This window comes from Aedes albopictus, chromosome 1, assembly GCF_035046485.1.
Source record: "Aedes albopictus strain Foshan chromosome 1, AalbF5, whole genome shotgun sequence".
NCBI lineage: Eukaryota > Metazoa > Arthropoda > Insecta > Diptera > Culicidae > Aedes > Aedes albopictus.
In genome coordinates this window covers 285125182-285137658 of record NC_085136.1, presented here as the reverse complement: position 1 = coordinate 285137658, position 12477 = coordinate 285125182, and the positions used below count along the sequence as shown (strand labels likewise).

General features: G+C 39.3%; 1 protein-coding gene across 4 annotated transcripts in view; it reads right to left on the bottom strand.

The window, feature by feature from the left end:
• The window catches only part of LOC109414942 (peripheral plasma membrane protein CASK), a 676441-nt gene that overhangs the window by 368133 nt on the left and 295831 nt on the right, over positions 1-12477 (bottom strand). For 3 of the 4 annotated variants that reach the window (XM_062846946.1, XM_062846943.1, XM_062846944.1), the window contains exon 6: positions 12187-12249. The exons of the other annotated variant lie outside the window; for it this stretch is intronic. In XM_062846946.1, coding sequence (XP_062702930.1) covers positions 12187-12249 — 63 coding nt within the window. The remainder of the gene's footprint in view (positions 1-12186; positions 12250-12477) is intronic. 4 annotated transcript variants of the gene reach the window in all.

The window sequence follows — 12477 nt, the reverse complement described above, 5'->3', positions numbered from 1 at the left end:
AGATGGCATTCGACTGATTATCAACAAAAAGTTTTGCTAGCTCTTCCCGCGTACAAACAAACTCTTCGATTGATTCGAGAGACCACGTCTCCTTGCAAAAGTCAAACTCGCGTTGTAAACTTCCGGCTACTCTACGGATTCGGAAACGTTAAAGGCTACGGTACAGAGTTTCCCCCAGTTGGCATACGTCAATTGGTTCGATGTGCACTGTGCTGATGGTGCACTGATAAATCGCCTCCCAGTTTCTTCCGCTGCAAACATCCTGCATGAGCCCGACTCTCAATATGCAGTATCTAACGAGCAAAGTTACACCATTGCATTTGGGGTGAATACAGTCATTCCTCCCATATAGCCGAGGCGGTAAACGCACGGGTATTCAGCATGACCATGCTGAGGGTGACGGGTTCGATTCCCGGTCGGTCCAGGATCTTTTCGTAAACGAAATTTCCTTGACATCCTTGGGCATAGAGTATCTTCGTGCCTGCCACACGATATACACATGCAAAATGGTCATTGGTAGAGGAAGCTCTCAGTTAATAACTGTGGAAATGCTCATAGAACACTAAGCTGAGAAGCAGGCTTTGTCCCAGTGAGGACGTTACGCCAAGAAGAGGAGAGGAGGAGGACAGTCATTCCTCCATGTAGGACGCAAAACGCTGTTGCGTGGATATACACCGAGATGCGCACCATCAAGAACGCTGGTTCGCCAGTGCTGTAAAATGTCATTTCAACATATAAAGATTCAATCACTTACAGCTCATTTCAGAAGCTGAGCCTTATAATATGGAATATGAAATACTTGTGCGGCTACACCAGTTCTACATGAAAGTCACAGGTAAATCGCTTTCACTTGAATATTTCAGGTCAATGTGATCGACTATCTTCGAAAAATGTCAATTGATATTCATGGTGAACATCAATTGACATTTTCAAAAGGTAGTCAATGACATTTACTTTAAACATTGAAGATAGTGTGTTTTTTCCGTGACTTTCTTATAGAAATTGTCTAGCCGCACAAGCTTTTCATATAGCACATTTTCAAGTTCAGCTTCTGAAACGAGTGGTGAGTGATTGAATCTAGATACCTACCTAGGGTATCGCGCCACTTGGGCGGTGGCTTCTATATTCGTCTGTTTTCCACTATAACACAGTCAATTTTGAACCAATTGACTTGAAATGTTGTACACGGGTAGATACTATACCTATCTCACCACATTCCAAAAGTTGTGTCAATTGGTTCAAATTTGACTGAGTTATAGTGGAAAACAGACGAATATAGAAGCCACCGCCCAAGTGGCGCGATTCCCTATGTCGAAATTAGCACTTCTTGTCATATCGACGCTGGCAACCCCACATTTTATCACCCTGTCTGGACGCATTTTGTTTTTTTTTCTCTGTTTAAAGTCACTAGCACCAGAAAATACTGGATTCCAACTGCGTCACCAGTCATTCTCACTTTGTGATCATCACCATTGATGTGGATATGATTGTCATGATAATGTTTGGTTGCTGCAGGAAATAAAGAAACGCACAACAATATGCGAAACGATGCACTTCACGGCGTCATAAATCTCATTTGTATCACAAAGCTCAGTTAACCCTCTAATACAGAAATTTTTGATTTTGATCTAAATATCATTTTTCATCATCTAAAATCAATTTAAACATGTTTTGACATATTTTTCCTTGAAGCCTATTTGGGGTACGGTTTTTTTGCGATGAAAACATTTTGAGATTTTATTATTATTGTTAAAATATTTTTATTTTTATTTTTTTTTTCATGTAAAATTTTATTTTCCGTGTAATTTTGAGGAAAATAATTTAGAGTGTATTCGATTTTCTTAAACTGTAAAACTAGGATAGTATGATTTGGGAAAAATTCAAAATATGTCATTTGTAGCGATTCAATACAAAATAAACAATGACTTCTAGAAGGTGTCTAAAACATCAATTTTTCAATGATTTTTAAAAAAATGTAAATACGTTTTAAAATACACCAAAAACTATTTTGAGATATACAAAACAGTCCTAAATATCAGCCAAAAATATAAAAAAATTTGATTTTCCACGAAACAAAAATTACAAAAATGCTCAAACTATACCCCGTCTAAAGGAGGGGTTGTGTATTAGAGGGTTAAAACGCACTCACGAAGCGCACGTCGCAGTGACCGTCATACATCGTACTGCTCAGAGAAATTGACTCTCTCGCAACCACGTAGTAAAGCACGTACCACATGAGGCGATTATTGTGCCTCTCGTTTTGGTGGTGAAACTTCTCAAGTTGGGAAACCGCATTGCTTGAGGTAGGTACATTTTGACAGATTTTGGGCATCTACGAACGTTCAATGCCGCGAAAATGTTGTCACATGGTATTCTACTTTTAGTAAGAGGGACTTGCACTAGAAGTTGTGACTCTCTTCTTTATAGCTAGAAGCAAAATTTGGAAAACCGCAACGATGCAGTTAGCAGCCGATTGAGTTTCAGCTGGGGGCACTGCATGGTTTCTAGAATGTTAAGAATAAACACAAAACGATAGATGCAGACTACCAATCAGTTGATGAAGCGTAGACCTATAGTATGTGGATTCAAATGACATACAAAGTGGCTATTTTTTGATGATGGGTTGGTTTTTGATGACCTGTTTTCATTGTTGCTTTTATCGACTACTAATATCATTCAAGCAGAAGAGTATGTTGTTCGTTGTAAATTGCTGACTGTGATGTGGCAGACAGAATGTTGATTTTTTTTCCCGGAATTACTTCGTTAATGCCTCTCAGAATTCCTAAAGGTTTTTTTTTTTTACAAATAACTCCCGGGTTTCCATCAGGGATTACTTGCAGGATTCCATCAGAGATTCCTCCCGGAATTTTTCCATTGATTTTGCCAAGGATTTTCCCGGGATTTCTTCGACGGTTTTCCCGACAATACTTTCGGGATTCTATCCAGGATTGCTTTAACCGTATCCGAATTTCCTTAAGCAATTTATCCCGAAATTATTTAAGGGTTTTTTTCAGGATTTTGTTGACAATTTCTTCAGGATTTTTGCCGGAATTCCGCTGGAGAATCTTTCCAAGATTCTTTCATTGATTTCTCCCGGGATTCCATTATGGATATTTTCCGGGTTTTCACCAGTGATTCGCCCAAGATTCTTTCACGGACTCTTTCCGAGGGAATACCAGGGATTCTTCCAGGATTTCTTACTGGATTTTCTCCTGGGGATCCTTAATGTCTTTCTCATGGGCCTTCTTCAGAATTCCTCCAGGAATTTCTTCATTGATTGTTGCCAGATTCCATTTAGAGATTCCTCTCGAGATTTCTTCCGAGATTATATTAGGGGTTTCCTACAGGATTCTGTCACAGATTGTCCACGCAAATACATAAGAGATTGGAGGGCCTCCAGTTAGCCTAGTGATTAAGGCTATGAATCGCCAATGCGGATACAATGGGTTCGATTCTCGTTCCGGTCTGGAAAATTTTCTCGACTCCCTGGGCATAGTGTATAATTCTGCTTGCCTCGCAATATACGAATTCATGCAATAGCAGGCAAAGAAAGCTTATAACTGTGGAAGTGCTCAAAGAACCCTAAGTTGAAGAAAGGCAGGCCAAGCCCCAGTGAAGACGTAGGGCCAGAAGACATTAAAGATTCTTCCCAGATTTTTCGTGGGTTTTCTCCCGGAATTCCTTTAAGTATTTATCTCAGGATTTCGTCAGGGATTCCTTCAGGGATTCCTCCCAAAATTCCATCCGAGATTCGTTCATTGATTACTCACAGAATTTCATCATTGATTTCCTCTAGGTTTCCTTAGGAGATTCCCCATGATAATCATTTACGGATACTTTCAAAGATTCTTTTCGGAATCTTTCATGGATTTCTCTTAGGATGCCTTTCAGGCTCTTTCCCGGATTATCCAAAAGAGTTCATCAGATATTTTCCAGCATTCTTCCTTGGTTTACTCCCGGGAATCCTTCTGGGATTTCTTCATTGTCCTGATATTTTGTCCATTTTTCATTCCGATTTATTTCAGGTATTCGTACCAAAATATTCAAGGATAAGGTATTTAGAGTACACAGCATGATGCTTGCTTCCGCACAGTAAACATTTTCAACCAAATACGTTTGACGGTTCTCTAGATTTGTGCTTGAGAAAATAGTAGCTACAGGGGAAAGACAAAATGATCGGGACAGGCAAAATTTTCCTTTCTCAAAAAATTTTCAAATAGGTGTAATTTTTCGAAAAGTGCATCAAATATTCTCAAATTTTTACTGTGAGTTGATCAACTAGTTGTGTATCAGTGGACAAAATTTGGAGAAGATTAGACTATTCTGCACGAAGTTATAAAGATTCTTGAAAAAGGTAAAATTATTCGATAGCCAATTTCGAGCTGTTATATCTCCGGATTCAATGGACCAAATGCAATGAAATTTTGTCCATTTATGACTTACATTGTGAGCTTCGAAAAACGTTTGACTCAACTTGAAATTATTAACAAGTGAAAAAGTTATAGCGGTTTCATTAATTTTATGATGTTTTAGTAAATAGATATATTTTTAATATGCATCTCATTATTTTTTCAATGAATTGCCGGCTATGTTGTTACTTTCTTTCAAAACGTATTTGTATTCAAGACAATTAGAGAGAATTTTAATGAACTATGAATAGCATCTTGAATTTTGAAACGATGTTGAAATTTAAGAAAATTTGGTGTTTTATCAGAAAAATAATCAAATCGTTATAATTTTCTTACGTGTTATGAATTTTAAGTCGAGTCAAAAGTTTTTCAAAGCTCATTATATAAGCCATAAATGGTCAGAATTTCATTACATTCGGTTCATTGAATCCGAAGATATAACAGCTCAAAGTTGGCTATCGGATAATTTTACCTTTTTCATCTTTATAACTTCGTGCAGAATAGTCTAATCTTCTCCAAATTGTGTCCACTGATACACAACTAGTTGATCAACTCACAGTAAAAATTTGAGAATATTTGATGCACTTTTCGAAAAATTACAGCTATTTGAAAATTTTTTGAGAAAGGAAAATTTTGCCTGTCCCGATCATTTTGTCTATCCCCTGTATGTACTCCAAATACCTTGTTAGGATTCTTTTTAGAATTCTTCCGAACATTCTTTTGAAGATATCTCCCAGGATTCCTTTCTATTTTCCTTCACGGGTTTTCCCGGGATTCCTTACGGTATTCTTCTAGGTATTTCTCTCAAGGTTCATTTAGGGATTTCTCAGAAATTTTTTCAAAAACTTCTTCAGACATTTCTTTTGGGATTGGTTTGTTTATTCCTTTTATTGATAACTGTGATAACTCAGGATAAATCGTCCTTCGAGAATTCCTCTAACGTTTTCATCAGGGAATCCTACCTGGATTTCTCCAAAGAATCCTCCAAAAAATTTCTTTCATGGATATTTTCGGTACTCCTTTGGGGATATCTTCTGGAATTACTTCTTATGTTTTTTCACTTACTTTTCGCAGGATTTTTTCAGGTATTCCTCCCTAAATTTATTCAGGACTTTTTATTGCGATTTATCCTGGATGCTTCCACGAATTACTTCACAACTTTCTTCCTATTCCTTTGGATTTCTGCTGGGATTCCTCTAGAGATTTTTTCTGGGATTCCTTCCGGAATTCCCACATTAATATTTCTTTGAATTCCTCCTCCTCCTTACAACCAATTCTACAGGTATTCCTCCTGAGATTTCTGAAGGGGTCCAGGATTCTTTCAGAGATTTCTCCCGAGATTCCTTTAGGGATTTTTCTAGGATGTTTAAATTAACTCGCTTTGAGATTTTTTCAGGGAAAAATTTCGTGTTTTCCTAATTGGTTCTTCATTGATTTCCTTAAGTAATTTCGCCCAAAAATTTTTCATGGATTTTTCTCGAGATTCTTCCAGGAAATCCTTCTGGATTTTTTTATTTGATTACTAAAGAAATCATTGCATGGATTTTCTCAGGATTCCTTCCTAGATTTAAGTATCGAACCACGCATTTGTTGATCCTAACTTTCCTCACTAGCAAAATGGGATAGACAATAACATTCATGCGCAATTATTCACGAATCTTCCAGACTAGTATTCTTGGAATTCCTCCGTAAATTTCTTCTTGAGATTCCGCCTGGGAATTCCACCAGCAACTTCCTCTGGAGATTCTGCCAACGATTCTCTCGGAAAGGAATGCCCCCTGGGGATTCCGCCAGGAATTCCTTCTGAAGATTCTGCCGAGAATTTCCTTAGGGAAGTCCACCTGAATTCCCAATTGGAATTCCGCCGGTAATTTACTCTTGAGCTGGATTTCGCTGTAGATTTCCTCTGAGGAGATTTCTGTGGAACTTTTTTCCCTAGGAGAAGCTTCCAGGAGTTCCGCCTGAAGGTTTTCAATGAATATTCTCTAAGAATTTGTTGGACTACAATCAAGAAATAACTCCAGCACGAATCCCTTGAATGAACTTCTGTAGAAATCCGCAGAAGGAACTTTTGAAGAAATTTTATGCTGAAATTTATGGAAGAATTCCCGGTACAATGTTTTGGTGTAGTCCGTAAAAGAAACTCTTGGAGGGATCTGTGAATAAAAATCAAGAGAAATCCAGAAGTTACTCGTAGGGAATGCTTTGAAGAGATTACCAAATGGTTCTTCTGGTGAAATTCCAAAGGAAATTCCTGGTGAAACCTGCAAAGATAATTCCGAACAGAATCTCCAGAGGGAATTATTAAAGAAATCCTCAGACCGAATTTCCACCGTTATCCCCAGACGGAGTTTCTTCGAAAGGAGGAATTTCTGGAGAAATCTGCAGCGTAAACTACTGCACAAATCCCCAGATTGAAGTTCTGGAGCTATCTCCAGAAGAAGGAACAGTCCCTAGTGAAACTCCTGGGGAATCCTCAAAAACGACTTCTGGCAGAATTTCCACAAGCAATCCCTCCGGAGGTTTTTCCAGAAGAGCCTTCAAGGAGTTCCGTCTGGAGATTTTTTCTATAAATCTCTCAAGAGGAATCTCTAGAATGACCTTCTATAGAAATCCTCAAAAGGAAGTCTTGGAGGAATCTCTAGCTAGGAATTTCATCAGAAAGGAGGAGAGGAGCGGGAACCCCTTGAGCGATCTCCAGAAGTTACTCCTAGAGAGAGAGACCTGAAGGGATCTTCAAATGAATCTCCTGGTGAATTCAGGAGGAACACCCAGGAAATCACCAGATGGAACTCCTGAAAGAAGTTCCAAAGGGAATTCCTGGTAAAATCTGCAAAAGAAATCTCCAGACGGAATTGTTAATGAAATCCTTCGAAATTCCATCGATATCCCCAGACCAAACCCAATTGACGGCGAAATTTCTGGCGACAAGAACAGAAGCAGCGTAAACTACTGCATAAATCACTAGGAGACAATCCTGGAGAAATCCCCAGCTATCTTCGGAAGCAGTCCTCTAGTGAAACTGCTGAGAATTCCTCCAGAACCCGTGGAAGGTTTCCCAGATGGAACTTTTGGAGGAAACCTTAGAAGAAACTTCTGTTGAAATTCACAGAAGAAATTCTAGGAGAAAAATTGAAAAGAAACTCCTACTTCAATTCCAAGGAGAAAATTCCTGAAGGAATTGCAACAGAAAACTCCAGAAGGAACTCCTAGGAAAATTTCCATGACGAATTCCAGAGTGATCTCCAGAGGGAAATATTGGTGAAATCATCAAAGGAAATTTCCACATGAGTCCCCAGGCGGAATTTCCGGCGTAATCTTCGGAGGGATTCCCTGGCAAGAGCTCCACAAGGCATTTCAGAAAAAAAAAAACACAGCGATCTCCAGAATTCGCCTGAAGAAAATCCTGTAGAAATTCTCAAATGGAAGTCCTGGAGCAGCCTTCGGAAAGAACTCCAGGAGGAGTCCCCAAGTGAAACTCTTCAGAAAGAATTCTCGGAAGAATCCTCAAAAGGAATTCTCGGAGAAATTCGCAGAATCTTAGGAGAAATTCACCAGAACGAATTCCTAAATGAATCCTGAGAGGGAGCTCCTGGAGAAAATCCCCAGCAGGAACATATACAAGATTTCCTAGAATAAACTCTTGGAGAAATCATTAGAGGGCATCAGAAGGAACTCTTCGGAAGAATTTCATGGGAAATACCCAGGGGGATCTCAGAGGATCTCAGAGGAAGCTTTTGGATGAATTCCCAAAAAGAGCTTCTGGAGGAATATCCTGAAGGAACTTGCATAGAATTTCCCTGAAGAAACTCCAGGAGGAAGTCCCGAAAAGGTACTTCTGAAAGAATCCCAAGAGAAGCCACCTGAAAGAATTCTCTGAAAACAATGTAATATAATTATCATAAGGAACTACTGGAGACATCCCCAGAAAGGATTCCTAGAAATATCCCAAAATAGATGGAACGATGAAACTCTTGGAGAAACCTTCAAAAGTATATTCTGGAGAAATCCCTAAAGGAAACTCCTGGAAGTATCTCCATAAAGAACTCCTGAACTAAACCAATCCACAGAAAGAATTCCTAGAGAAATCATCAGAAGGAATTCCTGGAAGAATTCACAGAAGAAAAAAAACCTGGAATCTCCAGCAGAAACTCATTATGAAGTTTCCAGACACAAATCCAGAATGAACTCCTGGAGAACTCCCCAGAAGAATTTATTTTCTTTCCTCCAGAAACCCATTGTGAGGAAACCTCTGACAATTCTTTACGGAACATCCTCCAGCAGCTCCATCCGAGAGTAAGCAGTCAAATCTTACCATCTCTGATACTGATGCCGGAAATGCAATGATCTATGAACGAACCCCGGGCGACATCCCGGACGTTTATCAGGAGACCCTGGAAGAATCCATGAAAAAATCCAGCAAGAATATCAGAAATCTCTGGAAAAAAAAAACTCCTAGTGCAATCTATGAAAGATTCCTGGAGCAAACTCTGAAAAAAAATCTAAAACAAAGCCTTCACGAGAATCCTAAAGGAATCCCTGAAGGTATTCCAGGCGTAATCTAGGGCAGAATTTCGAGAAAAATCCATCAAGCCCTTAGCAATCCCGATTCCTGGATACCTGTATTCCAGGATTCCTGGATCCCAGGGTATCTGGATACCTGGATTCCAGCATTCCTGGGGAAATCACTGAAGGAATCTCAAACTGGAACAGTCTCGCAGACATTTCCTTCCTTGACGAAATCTCTAAGGCGCTGTCCATAAACTCATTTTTGGCCATCTCGGAAAACCCTTCCGCCTCGTAGACTTTTGTTCATACAAAATTTTTGAAATTTGTATGGAGTTTGGCCAGGGTTAAAATATCTGAAGGAACCTCTGGAAAAATCCAGGATGAATTCCCGAAAGAATCCCTAAATAAAACTCTGGAGGAATGCCAGTGAGATCACTGGAAGGAATACTGTGAGAAAGTCCTTAAAAGAACCCTGGGAGGAATTTCTGAAGAAATCCCGGAAGGAATCCATTTGGAAGTCCAGACAAGTTCCTGGAAGAATTCCTCAAAATTCGTGGAGTTATCCCTGAGTCAACATCGTAAGGAGTTCTCTAGAATATCAAAGAGGAATCCCGAGAAAATCAGGGCCTGGAAGAATCGCAGGAGAGAACTCTGATAGAGTCGTGATGAAATCCTTAGAAGAATCTCGAAATAATTCAACGGAGTTATCTCCGATGGAACCCGTGTAGAAATTTCTGGAGGAATCCCTGAAGAAATTTAAGGAGGAACCCCGTGTGTAATCCCTGGAGGAGTGTCAGAAAAAAGCGCAAGAGAAATCCCTTAAAGAGTTTCGGGAGGATCCCCGAAAGAATAGTTAGAAGAATCTCAGGAGTTACCCCTACCGAATAACAATGACTGGATGAAGGTCAGATAGGATCCCTGGATCAATCGATGAAGGAGTCTGAGAAGGAATACCGGGTGGAATGCCTAAAGGAATTTCGGGCAGAATCCTTCAAAGAATCAATCTGTCAGTTTTTGGAGGAATTTCTAAAGAAAACCTGTTAGAAATCAATGAAGAAATTTAAGAGCAACCTGATGTCTGGACGTATTCCTGAAAAAAAATCTCAGAAGAAATCCCTGGAGGAATCCCGGCAAAATTCCGGAAGGGATCCTTGTAGGAAGTCCTAGAGAAATCTCTAAAGGAATCCTGAAAAAAAATCAATAGCAATCCCGGGAAAATCAATAGTTCCGGGGGAAATCCCTGATTGAATACCAGGGAATATCCCTGAAGGAATCTCTGGAGGAAAACCTGCAAGAATGTTGAAAGGAATCCTGTAAAAAAGTCTTTAAGAACCCTGGAAAGAATCAACGGAAAAATCCCGGAGGGAAACAAGAAGGTAATCCTGGGAAAAATCCCGGAAGGAATCCATTGAGAAAGCCAGGGTAAGTTCCTGAAGGAATTCCTCAAAAGAAGAAAGCCCGGAAGAATTACCTGAAGGAATCCCGGTATAAACCCCGGGACGAATCCCGGAAGAATCCCTCATAAAATCGCGGAAAAAATCGTGAAAGAGCCCAGAAAGAATTGCGGGAGTAATCCCTTAAAAGAAACTGGGAAGAAACTAACGAACGAGAGAGTCCCAGATGGAATACCGGAAAATATCCATGTATGAATTGCCGCGGAAACTCTCAAAGGAATCCCGAGAGAAATCAATGGAAGAATCTCGGGCGGAAATCCTAAAGGAACTTCAGAAACACAAATGATAGAGTAATCCTTGGCAGCAACCTGGTAGAATTCCTCAAGGAGTATCAGGAGACATCCCTGAAGGAACCCCGGGATAGAACAATGCAGGAATCTCGGTAGGAATCCCGAGATGGATTCGTAAAATTCTTAAGAAATCTTTTAAAGAATTCCAGTTAAAACCAGTGAAGGAACACCGGGTGGAATCCCTCATACAATTTTGGAAGGAACTTCCCAAAGAATTCTTGGATGAATCCTGACGGGTTTGGTATTGAGAAATAGCTACAGTTAAAATTCAGAAATAAAAAGAAATTTTAAAAAATCTCAGGAGGAATCATAAGATAAAACCTGGTAGAAATTCTAGGAGGAATCCATTGGAAATAATTGGAAGAAATTGCTGAATTTTTAAGCTTTTTAGGCAGCTAAAACGATTCCGACGTTTCGACGTCTATTTCGTCTTCTTTAAGGATTGGTTTTGTTGTCTGTGTGTGTGTGTTTGCTTGGCATTTGAACTATGAACTTCGTATGGCATCAAAATTCAAGCAAGACACGCTCACAGACACCAAAACGAAGCCACTAAATTCTTGAATAAGTCGGAATAGAAGACAAAAGTGACAAAACAAAAGTGAGAGCAACATGACACACTGTGAAAGTATAAAAACCATAAAATTTGCTTAGTAACAACATATTAAAACCTATAGAAAATCCTCTGAAGTTTGATATTTTTGTAAGATAAAAAATATGATATGACATTGAATAGATAATTGGTTCTGAGTATTAATGCAAACATAACAATAGAACATGATAGACCTTCACAACAACATTGAAAGAGTATGACCATTTAGCGAAAAACATAATTCTTTGTGGAGTTTTTGCGTGATAATGACTGCTTGTGAGCGTGTTTGAAAATAAACTACTCAACTACTGTGAATAGCTTTTGCAAAGCAAGTGATGTGCGTGTGTAGCATGTTTAGAGTGAGTAATATCAGCACGTAGGAAAAATCCATCCGAAATCCGTGTCCAAACAACAACACAGCGAAAGTAAACATTTCAGATGCACTCTTCCGTTCCCGCCACTCGTTGCACGAGCCTTTAAAAATAAACATCCAAACATCAACGATTCCATTTAGATAAATTGCGAAAATTTCATTAGTTTTAAAAAATAGTCGAGCACCAACAAAAACAAGAACAGAGTGAAAAAAAAATAAACGAAAAAAGCGCACAACGAGAACTGGATTATAAATGTGAAGAAAAAAAAAATAACGAAAACGGAATAACAACCAACATAAACGGAACGGAGAACAGCGAAACGCACAATGTTACAACGTCACGGGATGAAAAGGATCATAATCCAGTTTTTTTTTCTCCTCCAAAAAAAACGCTGAGCAAGACGTGATCCAATTGGAGGATTCATCAACCGAAACAACATTGCCACAAGAGGAACTTGAAAACAGTAGAAAAATGCATCACCAAATAAGTGAGAAGAAAAAAAAACTATGGAAAGTATGGTAACAGTTTGTGTAGACTCTAAATGCTTCTGCTTGTGCTTACCCTCGCCGTCGGATTTTAGGTAGAGCTTTCCTCGGGGACTCAAGTACAACCGGAGTGGTTGGTCTGGGGCGTTGGTGGTTGGTTGGTTGGTTGGATTGAAATTGGGGATTGTTGTTTTCGTGGTGGCGATGTTGTTATTGTTGTAGATGATGTATTTGTTGTCGTTGTTATAATTGTTAGCGTTGGAATCGGGTTGGTGTGGTTGGGGTTAGTTGGATGGCGGAGTTCGGAGAAATCATGTAAAGCAACGGACATAGAAAAAGAGAAAGAGAAGACCAGAATGTTATGAGG